The sequence below is a fragment of the Seriola dumerili genome, unplaced genomic scaffold (assembly GCF_002260705.1).
Source record: "Seriola dumerili isolate Sdu_G_001 unplaced genomic scaffold, Sdu_1.0 BDQW01000331.1, whole genome shotgun sequence".
Taxonomy (NCBI): Eukaryota; Metazoa; Chordata; class Actinopteri; order Carangiformes; family Carangidae; genus Seriola; species Seriola dumerili.
In genome coordinates, this window is record NW_019174586.1 from 10,562,350 (window position 1) to 10,589,391 (window position 27,042).

General features: G+C 44.5%; 1 protein-coding gene across 1 annotated transcript in view; it reads right to left on the reverse strand.

The window, feature by feature from the left end:
* Window positions 1–27,042, reverse strand: part of fat4 (FAT atypical cadherin 4) — a 107,528-nt gene that overhangs the window by 16,548 nt on the left and 63,938 nt on the right. Inside the window, exons 4-9 of the mRNA XM_022760179.1 lie at window positions 26,365–26,715; window positions 23,182–24,104; window positions 21,519–21,693; window positions 9,027–9,207; window positions 5,913–6,163; window positions 1,225–5,574 (exon numbers count right to left, since the gene is read on the reverse strand). Coding sequence (XP_022615900.1) covers window positions 1,225–5,574; window positions 5,913–6,163; window positions 9,027–9,207; window positions 21,519–21,693; window positions 23,182–24,104; window positions 26,365–26,715 — 6,231 coding nt within the window. The remainder of the gene's footprint in view (window positions 1–1,224; window positions 5,575–5,912; window positions 6,164–9,026; window positions 9,208–21,518; window positions 21,694–23,181; window positions 24,105–26,364; window positions 26,716–27,042) is intronic.

Sequence of the window (27,042 nt, forward strand, 5' to 3'; positions counted from 1 at the left end):
TGACCTCACTCCATTGGCAGATTCTTCCCACTAAGAATAATCAGATTTTCAAAACCATTTCAAAATCAAATTACGTTTGGATAAGGCTGTTTCTTCTTTTTTTTTTTTTTTTTTTGTGTCAGTGCAGCAAGACAAACAGGTGCAATGTACATGAATCGTCGCCACATATGCAGGTGAACGATTTAACGTCATGATAAGGAATGTGACACTCATAATAAAATAATGGACTTGGGGAAAAAACAATCAGTGATTTGGTCATGGCACAATGCAAAAAGGACTGACAATGAGCAAATACGTCTTAGGCTGTAAATCCTGAGACAAGTTGTTTAATGGAGATAGATTCCACCGGCAAAAACCAGGCGGGGAAAACAGGAAGTTGAGAGTTCAGCCTGAGGGCATGCAAACTACTGTAAGTCAATAGGTGCATTTCTCCAACAGGGTCATTCATCTTGATGAAACCTAAAGATCTGCGGTCATTTTTTATCGTCATAATAAAAAGGGACAGTAATGACTTGACTTGAGGCAAATCGCCTGCTTTGAAAATGTCTTTCAGATGCTGCAGTCGGCAGCTGGACAACATGCAGGGTTTAAATGACTGCTCTAAGTAATTCCACTTAAAATCCACTCCCCTTTTATCAAGGGTAATAATGCAGTGTATTAATTACATTTCCAAACTAAAAGGCCTGACTGGAGCTTTTATAAAGCTGCTCATTTGTCATACAACTCAAAACAAGAGCCAAATGAGAAAATCCTTGATTAAGAAATCCTTCTGTATACAGTTGGATTAGAAATGTATCTGTGTGTGGTCAGAGCTGCATGCACATGAAGGCGTACAGAGAAATGTGATACTGGTGAACTGTGTGTGGAGTCTACATTCAAGTCCTGACTGGGGTCAGCTTCGCATCATCCTTTTTATTAAAGCAAACATGGCAGACTGATATGCATCACAGCTGATACCCCCCCCCCCAACTAGTAATCCGAAAACCAAACTGTTTCTGGCATCCATGCTTGTATGCTATGGCTACAACACCTCCTGGAAACATTCAGAGGCAAATATTTTCCTTGGACCTAAAGCTGTGTCTGTGAGTACATTATTGTGTGTGTGTGTACATGTGTGTGTGTGTGTGTGTGTATGTAGGTCCCCATGTGTTTTTTTTTTCTCAAAGCCTAACATGAGTGACTGTGCGGTCAGACATAAAATGTGACTCCTGCATTGTGTATTACCTGCAAAACCTGATTTGCAGAGGCAGTTGAAGCCGCCGGGGAAGTTCTGGCACAGCGCCCCGTTCTTGCAGGGATTGGAAAGGCATTCGTTGATATCTCTCTCGCAGGCCATCCCGGTGAAACCTTCAGGACAGGTGCAGGAGAAACCTCCCACCAAATTGTGGCAGGTGCCGCCATTGTGGCACGGCGACGGCTGGCACTCGTCGATGTCCGTCTCACACAGAGCTCCTGTGTATCCTGGCCTGCAGCTGCAGGCGTAGGGCTGCAGGGGGTGGTTGGAAACAAGGATCACTGGGACACTTTCCTCTGTCTTCATATCAGGCCCGACACTGAGACGCCTCTTGCAGCTGCCCCCATTCTGGCACGGGTTGTGTGTGCAAGGATCATGGTCCACCGCATCTATTTGCACCCCGCTCTGTCTATATAAAATGTCTTTGATACTCTGGAAGAATGTGGCCACGCCGCTGGGGTTGACATATTGTCCGTGGCCCCGTTTCACAGCTGCCATCAGGAAGGTCTGATTGTTGAGCTCAAATGCCCCGTAAAGCAGCACCCCTGTGCCCAGTCCTGCGAGCTGAGAGTTGGCAATGCGTAAGAAGCTGAGGTAGTGGTTCGTAAGGAAGTTTCTGACTCCTTGAGAGTTGAGTCGGATGAGTATGCTGTTGTCCACTGTGGCATTGGTGAAGCCCATGAAGAGGACTCTGGCTGTATTGCTGACTGAACCGTGGACGCCGTCGCTGCTACGGACGGTTAGTTCGAACGTTCCGTCTGTTGAGCGGGCTTTGGAGTTGAGGTTGCACGTTCCAGTCGGGATACTAAACAGACCGGAGGACGGAGGGATAAGGGAGCAGTGGAACCTGTCCTGAATGTCAGGGTCCTGGGGTTTGACATCTCCCAAAGAACCTCCAGGAAACATGTTCCCAAAGTAGTGGACAAAGATTTCCATGGACCTCGGCTCTGAAGGGTTGTCATTCTGATCGTTTATTTTCACGTGGATTGTTCCTGTGGAAGACATCTGAGGAACACCAGAGTCCTTGATCACAACAGAGAGGTAAAAGTCGCTAATCTGTTCTCTGTCGATCTCCCGACTTGTCGTTAACACTCCAGCTGGACTAAGGCTGAAGTAGCTGTTGGCAGAGCCAGAACTGAGGAGGCTGTATAAGAAAGGGCCTTGGTTGGGTGGTAAATCTGGGTCAGACGCTGTTAGTGTTGTAACTGCAGTGCCAGCTCTCTGGTTCTCCATTACTTCAGCGTAAGCGGTTGTCAGAGTTGGACCGTTATCGTTGATATCTTCCAGATTCACAATCACGGTGGCGCTTCCGGTTGCAGGAGGTGTGCCAGTATCCACAGCTAGAACAGTTAGGTTATACACAGGAGTGGTTTCTCTGTCCAGCTCCGCAGCCACAGACACTTGGCCGGTTTTCGGGTTGATAGTAAAAACATTCTTATCAAACTCAGGAGCGATGGAGTAAGAAAATCTGCTCCAGCTCGGGACAGAGTCCGAGTCCTCAGCGCTCACAAAGGTAACCAGACCACCCGGTGAGAGACCTTCGCTAACCTGCACGTCATACAGCTCCTGGGTAAAAACAGGGGGGTCGTTGGCATCCAGAATTGTGATATTCACAAACACTTCGTCAATGTCTGCCCCACGGATGCTTCCTGCGTTCTTGGCCAGCACCCTCAGTGAAATCTTTTCCTCTTTCTCACGGTCTAGAGTACCTGTGACATAAATCTGGCCCGTTCTCCTGTTGATGCCGAAGCCTTTCCTTCTGCTCTTCCCGAAAATGAGGTAGTAAACCACTCCATCTTCTCCTTGGTCTCGATCACTGGCGAACACTTCCCCGACCACTGTGCCTTTTGGAGCAGCTTCAGAGATTTCAAAGTAGTACTGTTTGGAGACAAAGCGGGGTACGTATTCATTGGCTCCCTTCAGCTGAATGTTGACATTGGCGAAGCTGCAGCGCTCCTCGTCTGGGACATTGAAGGCCTTTACTGTTAAATGGTAGACCTGCTTCGCCTCGTAATCCAAGAAGCCCTGGGTGGTGATGGTGCCCGTGTTTGGGTCAATAACAAAGAGGTCGCTGTCTGATGACTGTATCACGTAAGCCATGACGGCGTTAGCACCCGAGTCGCGGTCTGTGGCGTTCATTTTGACCACAGTGGTGCCACTGGGAACGTTCTCCTGCACGATGGGGAAGTACTCGTCGGGGTCAAACACAGGGGGGTTGTCGTTCACATCGGTTACATGTACTGTGACGGAGACGTAGCTTGTTTTTGCGATCCAGCCGCCGTCAGTGGCTGAAACTCGAAGCTCATGTTGCTGCTTTTCTTCAAAGTCCAGAGGCTGAGCGAGAGATAACACACCAGTTTTACTATTGAGCGCAAACAGACCCTTGTCGTTGCCTGAAGTAATATTATAAGTAATAAGGCCATTCATTTCTTTATCTTTGTCTCTGGCAGACAGGGTCCTTATTGCCGTTCCCACAGCAAGGCTTTCAGGTACAGTAGCTGAGATTTGGCTTTGCGAGAACTCAGGCGTGTGGTGGTTTTCCTCCGTCACTGCGATTCGCACTGACGTTCGCGACGACAAAGGAGGATTTCCTCTGTCGCTCGCCGTGATGCCGATGAGGAATATTTTTTTCATATCAGATGTAAGAGATGAGGCAACAGTAATCCATCCACTTGTTTTATCTAGCTTGAATTTACTGGAGCTGTTTCCGCCTGTTATTACATACTCAACCTCGGAATTAAGGCCAAAGTCCTTTTTGTCTTGAGCCACGACCCTGATCAGTTTGGTGCCGACCTTGACGCTTTTGGTGACGGGGGTAAAGTAGTCAGGTGGATCAAACTCAGGAGGGTTATCATTACTGTCTACAATGTTTACAATTACCGTTGTCTCGCTCATCAAAGGCTTGACTGCCCGGTCCGAGGCTGTCACTATGAAGCTGTGGCGGTTTATATTTATGCTACTGGCACCTGTCGAGTTCTGATACTTTAGCTGCTGCTTCACAAATATCTCTCCGGTGCTGGCGTTAATTCTGAAATACTCCGACTGGGACCGAATGAAATAGAAAATTTTGCCGTTGAAACCCTCGTCAGGATCCGTGGCAGACACCTGCGTCACCATGGAGCCCACCTCTGTGAGCTCGGGGTAGTCCAGATAGTAAGAGGGACGACTGAATCTGGGGGCGTTGTCGTTGATATCCGTTATGAATATGGTGACGTCTGTGCTTACTGTCCAACCAGAGTCGTGGGCCGACACTTTGACGATGTAATGATCGGTGTCTTCTCTGTTGAGCGGCCTACTTATTGTTATGTCTCCTGTGTTTGGATTAATATTGAACGGGAGGCTCGTGTCTGTGATTGAATATCGGCTGATGGCGTTCGAACCAGCGTCCTCATCTGTGGTGGTGACTCTGGTGACAGTGTAACCCACCGGGGCATTTTCAGCCACTGTAGCACTGAAGATTTTGGAAAACCTGGGGGCGTTGTCGTTCACATCCAGTACATTGATCAGCACCTTGACTGCTGTGTTTTTAGGTGGCAACCCCCGGTCAGTGGCTTTGACTTTCAGGGTGTACTGAGCCGCCTTCTCTCTGTCCAGCGGCCTGGTGGTCCGTATTTCACCAGTTGCCCGGTTGATGCTGAAGCTGTTCTCCTTGTTGCCGTCGATGATGGCGTATTCCAGCTGCCCATTAGGTCCACTGTCCAGATCCACAGCGGAGACCATCAGCACCCGCTGAGGCGAGAGGTTCTCCAGTATTTCAGCGTGGAAAGGATCCTTATCAAACACCGGGTGATTGTCATTCACGTCCAGCACAGTTATTTCCACTTTCTCATAAGAGGAATAAGGCGGGAAGCCCTGATCTCTGGCCTCAATCCAGAGAACATACTTCTGAATGTGCTCATAGTCCAGCGAGTGTCTGATTGACAGTTCCCCTGACAGCTGGTCAATGTGAAAAGCATTATCCAGGTTGCCGCTGGCGATGTAATATGACAGCGGTCCGCCCCTCATAGAAGACCCGGTCACCGTGGTAACAACGTGGTTTGTCGGCTGGCTCTCTGGGAAGGTGAAAACGTGCTCCTTCACCTTGATGAGAGGGAAGTTTCCACCGGTGACGAAGCGGACGGTCACAGTGGTCGTATCCGTTTTGGGATTAGCGCCGCCGTCTTTTACCCGGACGGTGAGGGTAACTTCTGAGCTTCCCGTCAGCTTCTCGTTTGCAGTGATGGCGCCTCTGACGGGGTCAATCTTGAATTTCTCAGAGTTGCGCCCCATCAGGGAGTAGTGCAGCTGGGCGTTGGAACCAGAGTCCTCGTCGGTGACAGTAACAGCAAAGACCAAGGAGCCTGAGGACACAAATAAGAATAAATTTGTTTTACTACAGATAATAAAAGCCACCATCTGTAATCTTGCACATGAATGTACTTATGACGTGCAAAAGCCCCTATTATTAATCACAATTTGTAGCTATGCTTTATTTCGTGAGGATATAAAAACTTCCATTTGTTTAAAACTAAAGTAAAACTCTTGTGTGCTGTTTCATCAAAACATGGCAACCACATGGTCAAATTAAGCAGAAGCACAGCCCAACACTGACATTTTAATTAAACCCAGTATAAGAGCACAGTGAGAACAGGTGCAAACCATGACATTTCCGAGTGCCCTTTTTAGGGCATGTACTAACCTGCTGTAGTAGAGGCCGGGATGTGGGTGACGTAGGGGTGGTGGTGGAAGCGCGGAGGGTTATCGTTGATGTCCGCAACCGTCACGGACACGGTGGCAGAGCTGGAAAGGCCCTCGGGCTGCCCTCCATCGGTTGCCACGACCAGCAGCTGGTAATTAGCCCTGTCTTCACGGTCCAGCAGGGAGCTGGTAATAATCTGTCCCGTGGCGGGGTTGATGGAGAACTGGCCGTGTCCTCCGGTCAGGCTGTAGCTGTAGGACGGATAAGAAAAGGACATGGTGCAGTGAGAACTCTGTGAAGTTTGATGAATAAGGGAAGAAATGAATTTGTGTTGGGTTATTTGTGATCACATTAATTAACTCTTGTCTTATTATTTCTAATGAATATCCTGAACTACAAAAAAAAAAACAGGTCTGACAACATGCAAAGACACTAATTTCCAATCCTGCAAATCAGTATTCTGTCCTCTGCCTTTGCAAAGGTGAATTTCAGTTTGTGTTAGTGAAACCAGCTGTAAGCAGAAGTGCATGAGAAGTGCTTATAGGAAAAGTTTTATTTTACTGCACCTTTATATATTGGGAAGTTTTCTGTGTTTCAAAGAAGTTTTTAAATTGTGAAAGGATGCTGAAAAGGGTGAAATAACACACTCTTAACACTTTTTCTTCTAGTTACATTCACTCAGTTCCTATGGAGCTACTTCAGTTCCTGCATTATGAGAACATCGTACATTACAATGAGGTGAATGTGTTATTATAGCTGTTTCTAATGTCAATATTGGCTGTCAGGTGATGCATGAGTCATTCCCCTGCAACCGTTTCTACTTCATGTGTTCTGTCACTGACTGAAGGCTCTTGTTCAGTGCTGTCACAGTCTGGTCCATAGAGGGCACTGTTTCAAGCTGCTCCACAGAAAACAGATTTAATACAAAAACATGCAGAAATATGCTCAATAATGGTCACCATATTGTGCTGGCGTGACATCAAATCAGCGAGTTAACTGATTGAGGATTGATCCAGCTTCATATTGTATTAAATGCAGCCACTGTTTTCTGCTTCAGTGCTCACAGAGAGACCCTGTGGTTCAGACTGCCCTCTCTGCTGAAGCTGGAGAACTCCAGTGTCCTTTATTTGATTTATCCTTTTCAGTTGAATTCACATTATTGTGGAACAACTGCTACGTATAAAAGAAAAAAAAAAAAATCAAAAGCTATAAAAAAATATATATATCACATACAATACAAATAAACAAAACATAAAGTACATACATACATAACATCACACAACATAAAACTCATCAGGACTGAGGGGCCACAGTCTCTGGCTTTCAAACAAATATCATGTTTCAGCCAGTATCTCACAAGTCTCCAGCAGGACCAGACATAAATGTAAACTGACACATACACGTACACACCAGTGCATATTTTGAAAAGGCCTCTTGAAAAAGCATCCCCCTCCAGAGATGGGACGACAAATTACAGAACAACGTGTGAACGCAGTTTGGATGCAAAGCTTTCGGACGAGTGTTTGGACCTCATCATAAACATAAACTGTCCACAGATGCTCGTGTTCTGAACACCAGTCCAGAGACAAGTCCAGGATTAGGACTCGCATTTAATGGACTGTGAACATCAAAACTAATAACTGAAGGTAACCTGGTTCTGGTCTCCATTAAGGGCCTCGAACCCCCAGGAACCCCTGATGGGCACAACTCGTACTGTCATAGACAATTAACATCCTCATTATCGTGTTTTGGGAAACTGGAGCGCGCTGCGGTACCCCCCAATGTGTACCCAGTGGGGTTACTGAGGAGAGAGGAGGGGTCGCACTTGAGTCAGCGTCCGGCTTGAGAGAGACCGACCAGAAGCTCTTACATGCTCCCCCGCGGAGGGGGCTGGGGGGCTGCTGCGAGTGTGAAAAAGCCGTGTCGTCCAGCCTTGAGTATAGCAACCCAAACAATGACTTCGGGGTGTTGACTACAACTCTACACTCTCGGCCTAAACTCCTGTCGTCAGTTGCAACATCGGCCTGGAATTTAAAGCCAGTGATGAGGTTTCAGTGAAGCTGTGTGTCAGGCCAAAACCTGGTCCTGCGTAGTCCTGATGGGTATTTTCTCACAGCAAAGCAAACTAAAACTGACCTGATTTAACACGGATTGTAAAACACAGCTTAATTAGTCTTATGTGCACAAAGGATCTTATTCCAGCATTAATCTGTTATTAAGTAACATTTGAAATAAACCTTTATTTAAAATATCTTCTGTTCCCTACAGAGGTCCCTGGAAAAAATGAATCAGTGTATGAGGTAATTTCTGTAATTTGTTATTGATGTATGATTTCTTTTCTTTCTTTTTTTAAGTGGAGGCAATAATCAACCCTAAAGAGGAGATTTGAATTTAATCTCAGTAAAAATCTTTGGTTTTAACTGTCTGTTCAGGAAATGACATAAAATCTAAATAAATTCCAGGGCGCCCCGGTGGCTCACCTGGTAGAGGGGGCACCACAGAGGCTTAACCCTAACTGCAGCGGCCTGGGTTCAGGTCCGACCTGTGGCCCTTTGCTGCATGTCTAAAATTCGGATTATTTTCAGATTTTACTTTTGGTGATTTGAGGAAATTATCATCTGTATAAACATTTTTGTTGATCATTATTTCATTATGAGGGTCCCCCTTATAGAACTAGACCCTTGCAAACACTTTTCCCATCACTTTTCCAACTTGAATGGTCAGAATAACAAGATCATAGTCAAACCTCTGTTTGATAGTTGATACAGAAGTTGGATTAAACGGGCAGCAAAGTTCTACAAACATGTAAACAGGGACATTTGTTGTGTGTCGCCACATCTCTGTCTCAACTCTGTAATTAAAGCATAAAAAAAGCCCCTCCACAAGAAAATATATGTATAAACACAAAACCCCACATAACTAGGTGAAAAGAAAGATACAATAAACAGAGATTTTAAGAAATGAATCATGTCTTTTATGAGGATCAAAAGAAAAACCCTCTGAAGTGAGGACATGTTGACTAACCACTGGTTCTCACAAGTAGAATGCAAAAAGGCGTTCCCTAGAAATAAAGTAAATGATCCGCAGAAGTTGGAAAGGCTTCTTCATCGCTACCTTATGACGCCATTGACGCCCACGTCTGCATCCGAGCTGTTGACCAGCAGCACGTCCGTCCCCGTCGGGGCGTCCTCCATGATGGTGGTGTGGAAGGTGGAGGAGGTGAAAATGGGGACGTTGTCGTTCACGTCGTCCACCAGAACCGTCACCGTCCCCGTTCCGCTCAGAGACGGAGAACCTGAGAGGTGGAGGGAGGAAAAGGGAGAGAAAGAAGAAAAAAAAATAACTACAGTACAAGTGACAATGGCAGTTTAGTTTTTCCTTCAGGAAAGCACGCTAAAAAGAAGTGAAGGAGAAATTGCCTCAGTCGCCAGGACAGAAGCGATTCATTACACTTTCCATTCACATGACAGACCTGACCATGGGAGAATTTTGTAACTGACAGGATCAGAGACTCCTTTCTGCGCCACAGTGAGCTGGTAAAGGGGAGACAGTGACACGTGAGCGCCATTAAGACACATGGAGACTTATTGTACATGACGTGTCATTTGCAGCGAGATCCACACTGAACCAATTCATATTCCCTGGGAAGGTTCAGTCACAATATTCCTGCTGCATTTAACTTTGAGCAAATGTCTCTGGCCACCGGTTTGGGTTTCCATCTGTCTTACTGCCACATCAACACGCATCAGTGCAGAACACATCAAAAGGGCTCAATGTCCCTGAAACCAAATCTTTTAGGCGTCCTTCCTGGGGTCTCGGACACACGCAGATTTAATCTCCGCAGAAGAGGTATCTATTTTAAGGTGCAGCTAGACTGTGGAATCTGAGCGAGAGAGAAGTTCTATTTTCAGCAAAAATCTAACCGTTTTTTTTTCTCTCTCCCAGAGCGGGTGACGAAACGGGACTCGCCGAGGCCCCCCCCCCCTCCCCTGGGGGGGGTGGATTTAAATCAATAGCAGATGAAAACATGCCGCAATGCAGAAAAACCTGAAGAGGAAAAAAAGACATTCAGACATCTGCCTTGCTCGAGCTGCCCTTTATAATCCTTCCTTAAATGGCACGCTGAACTGCCGGATCTATTCTCCAAACATAAACACGAGTTCAGCCTCATTACTGGAAGTCACAATATGGGATCTGGGGACATCTTTAAAGGCTTGGAGGTATTTTGAGCTCTTATTGATTTGCATGTGTTTTTATTGTTTATAAGGACAACAGAGAGCACCTGAGGATTGGGACTCTTCCCTACCTCTTACATGCACTCGTTCCCTCCCACAGCTCTCCCCGGGAATCTGTGTGAACGTGTCAGCTATAATACACACCAAAATAAAAACACAATCCTGAGCTTGTGTCTCCTGCGCCTGTGTGTACTCAGCTGTTGAAAACATTAGATGCTTGAACTCGTGTACCATGGGGGGGGGGGGGTCTGGATTAATAAAAGATAATAAAAAACATTTGGACGGTGGCCACCAGAATTCTCTCTTAATGCGGAGCTGCGCAAAATCAAAACATAAAGAATCTGAGAGGAGAGGGTGTTGAGGGGTGGAGGGGTCAGAAAGGAGAAGCTTCAGGGACACCGAGGCTCTGTAGCTCAGCCAGCAAGGATTATCTTATAAATGGGAGAAAATCAGAACAATATGCTCATTATATTTGGTGCCAATTATTCTCATTTGAAAGTCAGATGAATGATCTTTCCCCCAGTGTAGTCTCCTGAGATGATACAAGAGTAGTGCTGATGAAATGACTCCTCTCTATCATCCTGGATGTCACTAAAAGTTGGTGCAGGAGGAAAAGGGTCAAGGACACACTGAGACTTACTTACAGGTTCTGCACTGGGACCAGTACAACTCTTTTAAGACCATTCAAAGGTCCCATATTGTATAAAGTGAGATTCCTGTGTCTTTTTTGATCATAAAGCAGGTCCAGGTTCTATATTAATACTGTGAAAGTATCAAAGCGCTCAGTCCACAGAGAAATGCACACAGCATGTGTTCACTGAGCCTTAAAATGAGCCGTCAGGACTTTTGTAACTTTGTGATGTTTATTTGTAAAAGTACAGGAAAACAATGACAGCTGCAGAGGCAGTGTCTCGTGTGCTGTACATGTGTATATAGCCAAAGATAATTTCCAACACCAGTCCACTTGATGGGTAAAGCAATCATTTAAATTGTATGTTGCAGTTTAAAATCAATGCAAATAATAACAAGTAGGAAGAAAAGAAGAATCAATCTGACCAGGCATTTAATGCTTTTGATACTGGAATGTTTTCAAAACTTGGTGCTAAAAAAGTACTGAGGTATACAGATGTGGAAACCGGAATTAAACCCCCTCAAACAGCGTCCCACCTGCTGAAGTGTCCTTGAGCAAGGAATGAAATCCCCTACAAGCTCTGCAGCTGCTGTTAAAAATCGCTGATGCTAAACTATGACCTCCCTGTCGGGCAGAGAGGAGAGAGAGAGAGAGAGAGAGAGAGAGAGAGAGAGTGAGAGAGAGAGAGAGAATTTCCTCACGAAGATCAACAAATTTGAACATTATTGCGGGGGGTTTGGAGACCACCGCAGCCTCTTTAAGGAGGGCAGGGGATTCCTCACAAAATGAGATTTGAGATCGTTTACTGTAACATCACTTCACTGCCCCGGCTTTATGATGATAAACAGCAGGCATCCAGCCTTAAGCTTGTCATGCATGCAGGTTTTTTTTCTGGTCAGAACAGAAGTGGCTAACATGTGCGTTCAGGATAAACACAGCTGAATTCCAGAAGCAAAATAAATGATACAAACAGAGGTAACAGTAAACAATGTTTTATCCCTGAAAGAGGTCGAGAAGCCATGCAACACTGATCTTTAGTGACTCATTACCAAAATGAGTCATGTCCTCTGCAGTTCTAGCTAAGGCTTTATAACCTAATATAGGCAATGTTGCATTTTTAGGCGATTATGCATTTCCACCTTTACAAATATTTGTGATTGAGAGAATGCTGCTTATAAACAAAATACTCCAAAATCATTGGCGATTCATACGGGGACGTCCAACTACAGGTTTGGTGTCAAATGCAAAGAATTAACAGCAGGAGAAACACAATCCGGGCAGAAAATGTAAATTGTGGTATGCAATTAAGGTAGCATGCAGTCTATACAGTGTCATCACAGGGCTGTTATGTAATCAAAGGACCACAACATGTGGTTAAGATCCCAAACAAATGTAGTCAGCAGGATTACTTAATCAAAATCATACTTGATCGCGGCTTTCTAATCCGCCCACGCTCTGTGAGTCTGCAGTGTCACGTGTTCGAATTGACATGAATCATCATTCAGAGGGGTTGTCATAGCGACAGATTAGGACGGCGCCTCTTCCTATAGTGATCCTCTTAATTGAGGGGCCATCCGAGTCAGTAAGGTGTGGTTATCACTTTAAGTCACCGGGCGCGGAGCCTCTGCCGCTGCGCAGAGTGTGTTTGACAAGCAGCAGCTCGCTGAGACCGTTGTTGATCAAAGATGTTCTGTTCTGCCGGGCCGATCAGTGGCTCTGAGAGCTAAGTGGCTTTGTCTACAACAGACTTCAGCTCCAAACAGTAGAGTGAGTGAGTGAGTGAGTGAGTGAATGAATGAAGAAAATATTTGTTTTTGAATATGAAGCCAGCTGCTTTATTATGTCTGAACTCAAAGTGCCTTCTGTTACAAAGTGAGCGCGGCTGTTGCTTTTCAATAGCATTGTTTCCCCCACTAAGAGCGGAAGCAGGCCAAGCTACAAGGCTAGTTCAGTGTGTGTGTGTGTGTGTGTGTGTGTGTGTGTGTGTGTGTGTGTGTATGGAGCACACAACTGCCTTCCTTCCAGGCGTTTCACTTTTGGACAGGATGTGATGTCACAACCTGTTTACTGCCTCGGGAGAACGAACGAACAGCTTCCCTCCGCCGCCACCATTTGTGTGACCTTTGACCTGCAGTGCCTCTGTCACCAAACGCACCACAGACTCTGAGGCACAGGACACCATTACCCCAGCTAATCCTTAGTAAGACACCCTACCCATCCCACTTCAGTGAAGACCTACTGAGCTCAAAGCCCCTGTGATGCTCCTCCTCTGAACCTGTGCTGACCCTGCCGTTGTCGACGCGGCGTGCGCTCAATCAGGGCTTTTCTCACATCTTATTTTGCCGTATCGCTTCTCACAGCATCATGCATGCGCCTATGTGCAGCCGCGGGACGTGCCGTGCCTTCTTAGCCCCCCGGGGTTCACTGGTATCACATAACCCCTGGCAGCTGTCCGTCCCCCCTCCATCCCCTCCCAAAAAAAAAAAAACCTGCTGTCCAATGTGTAAATAGTCCAGATCTATCTTGTTACATCGCGTGGGCTGACAGATTTAGTCATCAAGGAACACTATATCTTCGGAGGTATGCAAATGTATGTAAATGACAGTTGTTTCAAATAGCTATGGTTAGGGTGAGACATTCTTAAGATGATTCGATGGCGGCTGCTAAATAACAGGGTCAACATCGCAGCCGAGTCCGTCGTCTGTTTCCGATTCTTATATTACTGCTGAATGCCATACCTGTAATAGAAAGAAAAACAATCCCAGAGCACTTTTTATGTACAAAATAACCTCCATCTCCTCTTTTTTTTTTTTTGGAGGGAGTGACTCAACAGGAGAGGAATGCTCTCCAAGACTGCTGAGAAATGCCAGCATCTCCTCCAAACAGTCTTTGCTGGAATCTGGCAAAGCCAAGGGAAGAGTGTCAGGGTCAATGATTTAGACGACTGCAGCCGAGGCGAGTGTCACCCCTCGTGCACTGTGGCTCAAGCCGAAGGGGGGGGGGGCTAAATCTGGCAGCACACGATCTGGCGCACCACTATATGACAAAAATGACATCATTTTGCCATGGAAAGAGAGCTGGTGGAAACTTGCAGCAGGAAGTCAGCTGCCTACCAGTGGCTGCCATGTGCTGTGGTTAGAAAAGTATTTTTTCCATTGGCAAATCCTGCCCCCAGACCCTTTATTCTTTTTTTCTTCCTGCACTAGTTCTGTAAATTTTACACTTTTTTTTTTTATAAGGTTCCATACAACCACAGCCCAGTTTTTTAATCCCTGTTTTCATCTTGTATCCAGTGACATTTTTAAAGGCACAGCCCTAATGTCATTAGTCACAGCCATGCAGGTAAATGTCCATCACTGAATAAAAACATATTCCACTCGCTGCTCGTGCGTGTTCCTCAGAAAAAGAAGCTGAGAAATTAAAAATGTTTGCATTCTTATTACCATTATGCCTAAAAGAGCTGTAATTTGTAGGTGACTCATTGGCCAAAACAGATAAGGCAATCAAGGCACTACCTCACCTCTGTCTGAAGTTTGTGCCACGAGCATAATCTTATTTCAGGGGTTAATCTCGGGTCAGTTAGGAAAGCAAACCGCCGTGACCTGACACTAACTCTCCTGCTGATTACAGCCTCACATCATCGGTTTTTACCTCACACTGAGAAGTTATCAACATCGTTGTTTAAAACTCAAGATAAACTATGTCGTTTTTACAACAGCAATTCTGCTGTGGCTAAAAAAAAAAAAAAGTTTTGGAAGCAAGTGCCACTCATCGCTTACACTCCAGTGTGTGTATCCAAATTCATCTTATAATTGCACACAAGGAAATGGGGTTTGGGTCCAGAGGAGCATGCTCCCTCAATCAGTTAAGAAAATAGTGGACCTTGTGGTACCATGTTTCCATGAGGTGTTTTTTTTACCCCAGAGAGCTGTGCTGGAGTCTCTGAGCTCTGAAGTGGTATGGATACCATAAAGAATAAGTCCCAGCTAAGTCCCGGTGATAACCCTGTCTCCCAGACTGACATGCTTTCTCCATGGGAAGACATCAGGCTGATGGTATTCAGATAAGTGTTTTTTTTATCCTCCGAGCAGCCGCTACACTACGGGATGAAGCAGAAAGACGCTGGCGTCAGTTGCACCTCATTTCACACGAATCAACTCGAGCGTCGGCGGAGCTCAAAGCACTTGAGCCGTGTGAGGATTCCTCCCTGCCTTAATTGAATCTTGAAACACCATTACCATTTAATTAAACACAGCACAGTCCCTTCAGATCTGGTGGGGGGAGGGGGGTTGCACATTTGGGACAGAGACAACCAAAACAGAGCCCTCTGCTTGATATTTCACAATAATCCCGAAGATGAACTTAAAGCAGTTGTTAAACTGGCGGTCGGGAGTGACATTCAATTCTGTCTGCTAATATTTCATCGCTGAATCCGAGCTCAGATCTAAGTGGGTTGTTGTTTCAGCGTGGATCATGTTGTGGAGAAAATGGGAGAACCCAAGATAACCCCGAAAGAATCTGCATCCAAAATAACAAGCTTTCAGGACCAAACTTGACCAGCTGACCATCTGCCGCCTCCTCTTCCCTCCTAAAGACCCACAGACAGTTTTTCTCTGTAAGCCTCTCAAAGCATTGTCTAGCATAAACATATGGCAGGGTCTAAGCACCTTATTAGTGTATATTACCACCGGACAAATCACATTAACCTCCAAGAAGGTGCTGTGGCCATACTTCCTGAACTGGAGGGGGTTCAAATACACGTGTTAATGACGATTAAGCTATCTGTTTTCTGACCGCTGCAGCTGCTACAAGGGCGCTCACTTGCTGTGAGAGCCTCGCGGGGGGGCTTGGTCTGAAGGCAACAGCAGCACCCCACCTCCTGGGAAAGGCTGCGAGTTGCTCAGTCTAAGCCGTGCTAAGAAGCAGGTTAGAGTGTGAGATAATCTCTCTCTTCAATATATGATTGACTGATGTTTTATCAAAAACAAGAACAAGAGTCGAGCCGCACACAGGAAGGATAAAGCCGGGATGTCCAAACAACTGGGTTCATTAAACCAGGAAGTCCAGGACAGGTTGACTTAGGGGAAGACGGATGAATGTGTAAATTTATGAGACAGCCCATCTGTAGCCCGAAGCTTAAGGCTAAACGGTTAATTACGGTTTATGGACTGCAGCTAGATTGTGCTCTTAAGAGACAGCGTAAATAAAACATCATTACTCAGAGGGGGGAGGGGGGGAGGTGTGTGAATTGGCCCGACATCGAGGCAAAATTGACATTTTTCTGCCTCTGAGAACCTGTTGCTTTGCGACAAAGCTCCTTTTAATGCGACCCCGTCCGGCACCCATGAAAGGCCTCGGTGGAGCCGAGTGTAGGGTGCGAGCTGTCCCACTGCACCGTTTGCCAAACATAACAGAGTAAACAGAGGTTTTCTCACAGTTAACAAGCGAGAGAGTGAAAGGGATATCTCAGCAGAACACTCCAAGCTGCTATATACCCAGTGTAAAGGGGGTGGGGGGTGGGGGGGGTGGTGGTGGGTGGTGGGGGGGGGGAGAATATTTCTAATAATACAGAAATCTCAGAGGCATTCGTCAAATTAAACCTAAAATGTTATACAGCTTGCAAAGTTATTTATGGAGTGCTACATCTGAATGCTTTTGCATAATTTCTTCCCCATATGTTACGGATAGGATTTGGCGGTTTGAAGGCGAGCAAGGAAAGCATATTGACAGTCAAAGTACAGCTTTTTTTTTTTTTTTTCTCATACTTTAGAGCCTGTGGTGAAATTTAATGAAGTGACTTGCCTTTTGTGTTTTTATTACAATGGTGCTTTTATTCGCCGTATTGTTGAATATTTGGAAATCCCTGTTTAGCAGTGCATCTGTCGACCATTCAGCGACTGTTTTCTATTTTACGGTGACAGAGCAGCAACATCGACGGATCATAACCAGCGCGAGAGGTGGAAAACACACACTGGCAGTGTTACCCCGCTCATAACACAACTCTATAATGTTCATACATGGGTCATATAAATCTGAATATGACTTTGGAGAAGTGTTTAAGAGTGAGCGCATTGCATACTAACACACACACACACACACACACACACACACACATAACACACACACACACACACACAAACACACACACACTAGAAGAGTAAGTTAGGAGCAGCTACAACTAGTTCTGATAAAATTAGCTTTGTGGGAACATGCTGTGCTAACCAGGGTCCTAAGAGAAACAGAGCAAATAAACATCATTAAAACCTGGATCTTGCCAGTACTGAAGCTCTAATCATCCAACCCACACCACCTTTTTTTTTTTTTTTTAAACCCCCCATTACTTACCAAAGCTATTTACACAAACATTCAGATCCAGCAATTGTTAAAGGGTGTACCAGGGAGTGGAAAAGAGAAAACAGGCGATAGGAAAAAACTCTGCAAGACCACATTGTTACTGCAGCGTTTTTTAAGAGCTGATCCAGAATGTTACTGCTCTGTTAAAGTTCATTTGAGGAACCTGATATTTTATTTGGCGAAGTCCTGTGTTGCCACTAGACTGCAGACTGGCTTGAACCTTCAGAAATGGACCCCATTAAAGATTTATCGTGACAAGCGCTGGACAGTGATGTAGCGACGTTTCAACGCGGCGTTATCAGTGTTCATACAGGACTTCATTTGCTCTACGGGACGGAGGTGGGTAGATATGTGCTGAGGTTAAATTGTCTTTGTTGTTCTTGTACAAAACCAGATGACAGACCGGAGATTGACAGATCATTATTCAACTAAAGCAAGACGGAAGGGTTTACACACCAGATTCATGGGCGCCATTTAAGAGAATAAAAGATCCTGCTTTTAAATAGGGATGGTCATTAAAATTCTTTATCTGCTAAGCGGTCGTTTAGCCCCCCCACCCCACCCCCAATACTTCCCCTCACCCACCAGCCAAAAGACCATATACAAACAGCGCGGCACTATGGAGCGATGTGCTGGAGGGATGTGAAAGACATGGGATTTCTATGCGACCGTATCCGCTGTAATAGACATGGGCCAAGGGATTTACTGTGCCTCCTCTTTAATAAATGTGACCAAACGCGGTGCATGTCAATGTGGCCCCCGAGGACGCTCTCACCACCACATGCAGACTCGCACAAACTCGGAGGCAGCACACGATTACACACACAAAAAAAATGCACAAAGCACAAACACAAGTGTATAAACACACAGGAAAAAAAAAGAAAATGTGTGTGTTAATGCATTAATGCACAGACAGAAGCATGTACATACTTGCAACCTCACACGCATTACAGAAAGTAGTTTATCTCTTCAGTTTAGTCTAAACTTTCCATCAGTTCTGGTCAATTTGAACTAAATTCTCCGACATAACTTATCCCAGTCTCCTTAAACTTAGCTTAAATACTTTCATTCTAATTTGAGTTATTTAAGGATTTAGAAAAAGAGGGAAGTTAATGTGAGAGCATTTACTTCCAACGTGATCCAGGATGTTAAAAACCGAGACACACAAAGAACTTTTAACACAAAATTAAAGGTCCCGTATTGTATAAAGTGAGATTTCCATGTCTTTTTTTAATTATAAAGCAGGTCTAAGTTCTTTATCAATACTGTGAAAGTATCAAACCTCAGTCCACAGAGAAATATACACAGCCTGTGTTCAGACACTGAGCCTTAAAACTTCTGTAACTTTGTGATGTCACAACAAAGCAGTCACCGCTCTCAGCTGTGCCCCAAGCCCCGCCCACCTGGTCCCACCGTCCAGTCTTGCAGGATTTGGTTTCTCTGAGTGTTTACCTGAAATCTACTCAGAGCCTCCTCTCTTCTGATTGGCTGACTGGCCTGTTGTTACAAGAGCTCCAGAGGAGAAGCCTGAGATGAGGAGATGTAAAACTACACTGAAATAGTTTTTGGTTCTTAAAACTACAAATATATCTTCTCATGGATATCAGCACAAATAAAACACTGGAGAAATGTAAAATATGGACCTTTAATGAATAAAAATCCTGTACAAACTAACCCAGAGATTAATATCCATATCAAAATGCATAAATATAAATACAGCAAATTGATCTATTTGTTGACTGTTTCAAAACTGCACATAAGTCTTGACCTTACACCTAAAAATCTGAAGTGGAGTTGACTTTTCCACATGAGGACACCAGTATAAAAACATGGCTCCTGGCTACATTCATTTTAAAACAGAAAGGAGATGGACCCTGTCTTTTCATATAATGTAAAGTTGTTACGGTTATCAGGACTGAAGAGACTTGTTTAAGGAATAGAAAGAATGCTAACAAAGTTTTTTGTTCCTTTTTAAAAAAAAAGAGAGAGAATCAGCTGCAAGAACCCACAACTGAGCAGCTGCAATGTGTATAAAAATATGTTTTCTACAACCACGGATGCCTACTTAAAGCCATTCCAGCAACATGGCTTGGCAAAAGTATTTTACTGTGCGACTCTGTTGGAGATCTCATTGTTTTACATTCTTCCGAGCAGGCATAACTTGTATGTTGCTAAGCAGTGGCTTAAAAATCTGATTTGCCTGCAGCTGATCCAGATGTTGGCTGAACGGTAAGATCAGCCAGGGACCCTGCAGAACCTCCTGAATATCTGCCTCTATCTGCACAACTGGTTTACTCAGAAATGCTGCAAACAACTTTCCATAAACAAAAGAGAGACAGAGGGGAAAAAAAAAAACAGAAATATCCCAGGTCTGATCTTCAAGTTTCCTCTCAACAAGGCGCCTTGTAAAACACCTTTATACAGGTTGTATGGATTTCAGAGAGGCTGTGCTGGGATTTTCAAATAATGGCAGAAGTTTGCCAAATTCGCCCAAGCCAGAGCCCATTAACGAGAACCAGCACCCGGTGAGCTCTTTTGTTTCCATCCATTTCATGACAGATTTCAGTCCACGCCACAGAGAGGCTCCCGAAAGCTCCGCTCAGGCCACGATTAATGAGTTTACCTTCACTGAAACTACCGCAAATGTCCCAGGAGGACGGGCCGCTGTGGCGCTACACACAGGCACACAAGGCCTGCCCCCAAAATGTGGAATAAGTTTTTTAAAAAAAAAAAAAAGAAAAAGAAGCTGAGCTGAGGAGTTACAGCACATCTATCTGATCAAAAGTCTTATTGCACTTGTGTTAAAACACAAAATTATCTCTTGTGGTCATGATGAAGTGTTTGCAGGGCACAGTGGCTGCTGCAGGACACCGCCTCGGCTTTTACATAAACACAAATCATGACAATACAACATATTTGAGTGTATTTTTAAATCCTTGGCTGGAAGAACAAGACTTTTACAGACTAAAGAGTCGTTTTTTCTCTCTCTGTTACATGCTGTTTTGGACTCTTAACTTGTCAAATACAGCAGCATGGGAAGATAAAGGCAGACTTCAACATGTTAAGATGAATGTCTGCGGTTGAAAATGGGTCATGGTAGACAGCAGACTCGGAGACATGTCTGCACCAATCCACCTTCAAGTGTTTCCTGCCAGATAGCGCCTGGGAGAACCATTTCCCCCCACTGTCTCAGCCGAGGCCTCAAAAATGTGAGAAAATGCTGCTGGGTAATTTGGCCTGTACTATGATTATGGGTTTTTTTGATATTTTGATATTCTACCCCAAATCCCTCTTTCTGTCTCTCACCAACATTGTACTGAAACGTCCTGTCAAAATATTTTGGAATTGTTGTCAGGGCTCTAAATATGGAGTCCTTCTGAAGCGCACAAAAAGGGATCGAATCCTAATTAGTATGTTCGCTTGTTGGGCAACTTTGTCCATGTGGCACAGACCTCAAAACAGTATGTGAAGCAAGAAAACCTTAACTAAATATGCTGAGAAAAAATATACTTTTATTCAGAAAATTCGATGCTGTTGAATTGTTTTTGATTAATATCCTCTTTTGAAAAATGCTACTCACACTGAAACCATGTCTCCCACAAAAATGCAAATGATTCAAACACCATGTAAAAGATTTATGTGGAAGCGTCTTACATCTTTCCGTGCAACATCTCCCCAATTCTCACCAGAGCTTGTGCACAGTCAAAAATACACAAGCGTTATGAACGGTCACATGGTCAGTCCAGGAATGACACAGAACCGCCCTCAGACCATGACGGCTGTGCCAGGGCAGCTCGAGGAAACATATACTTAACTGGAATACCATGTGATTTGGCTACACCGGGGATACGCATGTACTCCTTTAACTGCACATTAACTGGCCTCTATGCAATAACAAGTTAACCTTTTATCTGGCTATAACAAGCTCTACCGCCGTATCCAAATAAACAGAGGATGCTATTCAATCGGACCCGCTGAAAGGACTGCCGGAGAATAGGTCAAAAAACACCCACTGTTTTGCAAGCTAAAAACTCCTGAATGTTTAGGTTATTGTGCCACACAAAAAAGAGCGCTGTGCACACTGTGAAATCAAAATGCTGTTTGTTGACATTGCTGTTAGTTTATGAAAATATTCTTGTTCAGCTCGGTTTTCAAGGTTGATTACAAAATATCTTTCTAGCTTTGCTAAAATTCAACAATGCCCTTGTAAGGACGCATGACACGGTGCTGAGTCCTCGCCGGATACAACCGGCTCAGGGAAGATAAGTTGAATGTGGTATGAGTTCAGACATAAACAACTGAAACATGAGACTGCAAAGCCTGAATAAAATCATCTTTTACTTAAGAACCATCAAACATCTCTAGGCGCCATCGCTGCGGTCGTACCTGAGTCAGTGGCTGTGATCAGCAGGACGTATTTCCCCTGAGCCTCGCGGTCCAGAGTCTGGGTCAGGCTCAGCTGACCGCTGGAGGACAGGCTGAACGCACCCTCGTCGTTTCCACCACTTAGCATGTAGCTGAGCTGACTGTTGGCACCTTGGTCGTCATCTCTGGCAACAACCTGGAGAAAACAAAAATGGGCCTTTACACATTCATGTTTATGTTTTTAATTATTAATTACTATTACTTTGCAGATAAAGATTTTAAAAACCTATAACCAGCACATAAAATATAGTGTTTCTACACTTCAACCAACTAAAAATGGTTAAACGAGCTGTAGAGTAACTATAGCGATCCATTAGAAGCAGTGGACACACAACAGTAAGTATATGGTGGGATAAAATGAAAATACCTAAAGCAGGACTATGTTGAAAGGAGAAACAACATCTTCTTACAAATGAGAAGTTGAATCTATCCAGTAAAGTGGCTTGAAACTCTGTTGAAGTACAGATCTTGAATCACGGTACTTAGTTACTTTCCATCACTGGAGTCAAACGTGTTTTTTTGGCTGTATAAATAAACTTGACCAAACGAATTAGCTGACATTAGCTGTATTACTGATTTTTTATTTCATCCTGGGGATGTTTCCTTTTAGTGGAGCATTCTTGCAAAGAACACGCTGCTCAAATTCACACAACCACATAAATTTAAACCTGGCTGGGAGAAAACGCAGTGTAACCACCACCCTCACTTAGTCTTTCCACTGGAGCAGCTGAGGGTTAATTACCATCACGGTGCTCAGCGGCACCATGAAGGTAATTGTTGAGGGGAGGAAGATCATTACTTATTCACTTTGTCTAATCAGACTTTCCCAGGGAATCCACAAAAGACAGAAAACCAGAAAGTCACAAACGCATCTTTAAGCTGCTCTGGGACTTAAGGACAGATATTCATTCAGTATTCAGAGTATGGAACTGTTAGTCAGTCTGATACTGCAGCACTTAACTACTACTACTAAACCACTCACTGGTGTGCCCAAATGCATTGCGGGCTCCCCAGCCCTTCCTGGCGTGCGTGCCGCAGACAGGCACAGCCATGTTAGCGCGCAGATGTGAGCTCTTGTGTGGCGAAACCCACCACGCCTGGACCCTTTCCCGCCCCATAACTGTACTCTCATTTCCTCAGAAGGTACACAAGCAAAAGAAAATGGAATTGCTCCGTCACTGGAAATCAGTCCTTGCCTTCCATTTTTTTTTTAAACTGTGTATGGCTCATTTAGTCATCAAGGCGGTTAGAATGCTAATTGCCTCGTCATGCAATTTAGCCGAGTTTCATATTTCGGTGAAACCTTATAAAGCCCTAATTGTGCAGAGCAAATTGCAGTCATATATCATTTCTTTATCATTTCAGTCAGGTATTTATCATGGCATTTAGCAAAATAAGACCACCGTGCAGTGTAGTGCACTGATACCGCTCACATACCTGCGCTTATTAAGTTAGTCCTACAACAAATTTGGTTATGGTATTAGTCTGTTTAAGGTCTCAGGACTGTCATTCAAAACACTGTCCTCTTTTCCCTCAGGAGGGTCCTGTCTGTGAATGTTAATTACATGCTAACCTGCTTAAATTTAAATGAATGCTTTGGCAAAAGAAAAACAAACACACCGACCTGCAGAATGTTTTTCGGTAGGTTCTCCTGGTTCTCCTGAACGTTGACGGTGTAAGGAGAGAGCTCAAACACGGGAGAGCAGTCGTTGACGTCCAGCAACACGATGTTGACGGTAGTGCGGTCCACCCTGGGGCTGCTGCCGCGGTCTGCAGCCTGGACCACGAGCGAATATGAAGATCGAGCTTCGCGGTCCAGCTGCTTGGCCACCGAGATCACCCCCGTGACTGAGTCGATCCTGAAGTCAGCGTTGGTGTTGCCTCCCGAGATGGAAAATCGGATCTGCCCGTTGGTGCCCTCGTCTGCGTCGCTGGCGAACACCTGGATGACGTCGGTCCCAGTCAAGGTGTTCTCCTCAATCTCAATGTCGTAGATGTTTTGTGAGAAGCTTGGCGTGTTGTCGTTGACGTCCAGAACCATCATAGTCACATCCATGGTGGAAGACAGAGGGGGTTCTCCTTTATCTGTTGCCACGACTGTGAGGGTGTAGTTAGAAAGCTCCTCCCGGTCGAGTTCCCCAACCAACCTGACGTCTCCATCAACTGTACCAATGCTGAACTTGTTACCGTAGGGTCCTCTGAGGGAGTACTCAACATAGCTGTTGGGCCCGCTGTCGGCGTCTGTGGCCTGGGACGTAAACACCACCGTGTCCACAGGCGTGTTCTCCTGGATGTAGGTCATCTTCTGGGAGGTGAAGGTCGGCGGGCAGTCGTTGACATCCAGGAGGATGATGGACACCTGAGCGGTGCTGGTGAAGCGGGTCATGGGAGGTGGAGCCAGGTCGTTGACGGTGATCACCAGGTTGTAGAAGGATTGTGTTTCTCGGTCCAAGGCCTTCTTGGTTTGGAGGACTCCTCCCTTGGTGATGATGAAATGACTCTGGGGATCGCCGGAGGCAATTTTGTAGAGGAGCTGAGCATTTGGGCCTGGAAGAAATACCAAGAGGGAGTCAGAGGACAGTAATGACTATAATGATAGTTGATTAGTTACAAATACCAAAGACATAATGATCTTCAACAGCCACCAGTTCTATCAACTAATCCCCCGTCACATTTTCTTTTATCTTTTGATACTTATGTCTATAAAATATCAGAAGAGTGCAGAAAATGTATTGTTTTGTCCGACCAGCAGACCAAAACCAAAACCAAAAAAAATTCTATCAAATATGACAAACAAAAACATAAAATCCTCACATGTGATAGGCTTAAAAATGACTGAAATTATTATTTGATTATCAAAACACCTGATTCCTTCTCTTTCAATCGACTGAGTGATGCAGCTCTAATAAACTGAACATGGGATCTTCACAGATACAGTCAGTCTAAAGTGCTTCAGACCTAAAGATACTGAACAACAATGAGATAGACTGAGAAATTAAGTTTGCTCCGGGACTTAAATGTGTAATTTTGTGAGTGGAGAACAAATAAAACCTGGTACCAGTATTTGATAGATGCTCTCTCTTGGGACGTCCCCTACTTTGTACAGTGAGGCTGACAGTTGACATTAATCAACAAGGAACTATTTTTTACGACCTTGCATTTAAAAAAAAACCTAGATAACCGTACAGTATAATGGAGGTCAAATGCTGATATTCCTGACTGGAAACCATTGTTCCACATGTGATTGTTAAATTTGCTGTATATTTGTCTGAATTCGGCACCTATATGCGTTATCAACATCCATTTCCACAAATTGTACATGTGCAACAGCTGCTTCTCTCTCGTCCTCCGTGTGGACGATGCATTCATGGAGCTTGACTGATTGCTATCAAAAGAGAAACACCACTGCAAACCACTTCCTAAACTGATAGTGCCGTTTGGGAAAATCCCTCACAGTTGAAGCACTTGCGTAAAATGATAAAACTACGGTGCGATCGAGGGGATGGACGCGGTAAAGTATCCAACCTTGAAATCTGGCCTAATCCACAGCACTCCACTGGAAATGGGGGGGTTAAAATCAGCTTAAATTGAGCGTCTTTAATTCAACTCAACGGGGTATTCATGTGGAAAGCGCCAGGCACCTTCCCACACTCCAGCGTGTATTTACAGTACACAAGTAATCCCTTATCAAAAGGCTGAGTGCTACTTCCACCAGAGTTTAGGCTACGCCGTCTAGAGACAAAGTCTGGGGGTTGAGGGTCAGGGCTTAGGAAGTGCTAACAATGGCGGTGTTTTATTTTGACAGTGGAAAGCGGCAACTATATATCTGAGAGGATGACGCGGTTAGATTATGTGGACAGTGGAAGAAGAAGCCAGACTCTGGTGGAGAACTAGGCAGCATATTTCCCAGGAATGTAGGTCACTATAACCACATTAGGCTTGGGTGAAGCGGTAATTACAGCAGAGGAGAGCAGCGGTGACTGTTCAAATACCACACGGCACTTCACAAACACGAAACCCACCACCTGAAACGCAGAAATAACTCGAGCCACTTAATCATACGCTGAAGACGCTGTGTTTCATCAACTCATTCATGCGTGACGCAAAATAAAAATGAAAAAAATAAAATGTAGGCTTGAGAGCTGCTGCGTAACCGGCTGTCATAACAAAATGACAGGCCTACATTAAATTAATCTTCTATGGCTAACTCACGTTTGATTTATACACTTTGAAAGTACATTAGTGCTTAAAACGTTCTTCCAGAGACGTTTTCTCTAAATATACTGACATCTCTGGGATACTTGACCAGGATTTAACTTGATTTAACTGGGATTTAACTACAATTTAAAATATAACCTATTTTTCTTGCCCTAATGCAACTTATCTTGATTTGGCAGCACTAGAAAATGCTTCTAAATAGTATATCGTTAAAAATACGTCTACTTAAAAATCGAGTATGGAGTCAAAACGGTGCCAAAATTCCTACATGTGGTTTTGTTTCTGATTTTGTCTGATGAATAATTTTCAATGTCTGTCAAACTGTCAACTCACCTTACAATTTAAAAATATGATTTCAATAATAATAAAAACAATTTAAATATAATAAAACATTAAGCTGGGTGAATATTAAATACATGACTTTCAGCAGGTACCTTTCAAATAAAATGTTACACGAACGATAAAAAGTAGAAAATAAGCCATAAGAAGTCCAATAGTAGAATAATGCTATTATCATATCAGAGCCTAATCAATATATCTTGTATATTTATCTCTTGTATCTTCCATATAATTTCCCACATGAACGTACCATCATCAGCATCCTTGGCCCCGACGGTGATGATACTGGATCCAGGCGGCAGGCTCTCAGAGACAGACGTGCTGTACGCAGTGGTGTTAAAGATGGGCGCGTTGTCATTCACGTCCAGCACGTTGAAATACACTCTGACTGTGCTGGCCTGGCCGCCGCCATCCTGGGCCTTCGCCGTCAGAATGTAGTACTGCTGAGTCTCGTAGTCCAGGGGACGCGTCACGTTGAAAACTCCAGTCACCGGGTTCAGGAGGAACGTCTCGTCCTCGTCGTCCTCCTCCAGCGAGTAGGTGACCTCTCCGTTCACCCCTGAGTCAGAGTCGCTGGCCAGGATCGCCGCCACGATGGAGCCTGCGAGAGTCAGACAAGTTGTAACACAGAGGCGAGAGGTTTTACTGCCCTGTAGAACAAAACAACTTTAATATATCTGCAGGGGGTTATTAGGATTCTTTATTAATACCAGTGACTCACTGATCACTTTGCCAGTTGCTAAAATAACATAAAAAAAAAAAAACACACTTACTTAGCCTGTGCTGTTTTGGAACCAAAGGTGTTTCAAAGATGGAGATATTGCCATTACAGTGTAGACAGCTAATGATAAAGTGCTTTTATAAGTACTTTACATGATCATATTATAATTACGTCTTGTATGATTACCAAATGCTTTTGTCTCTTTCT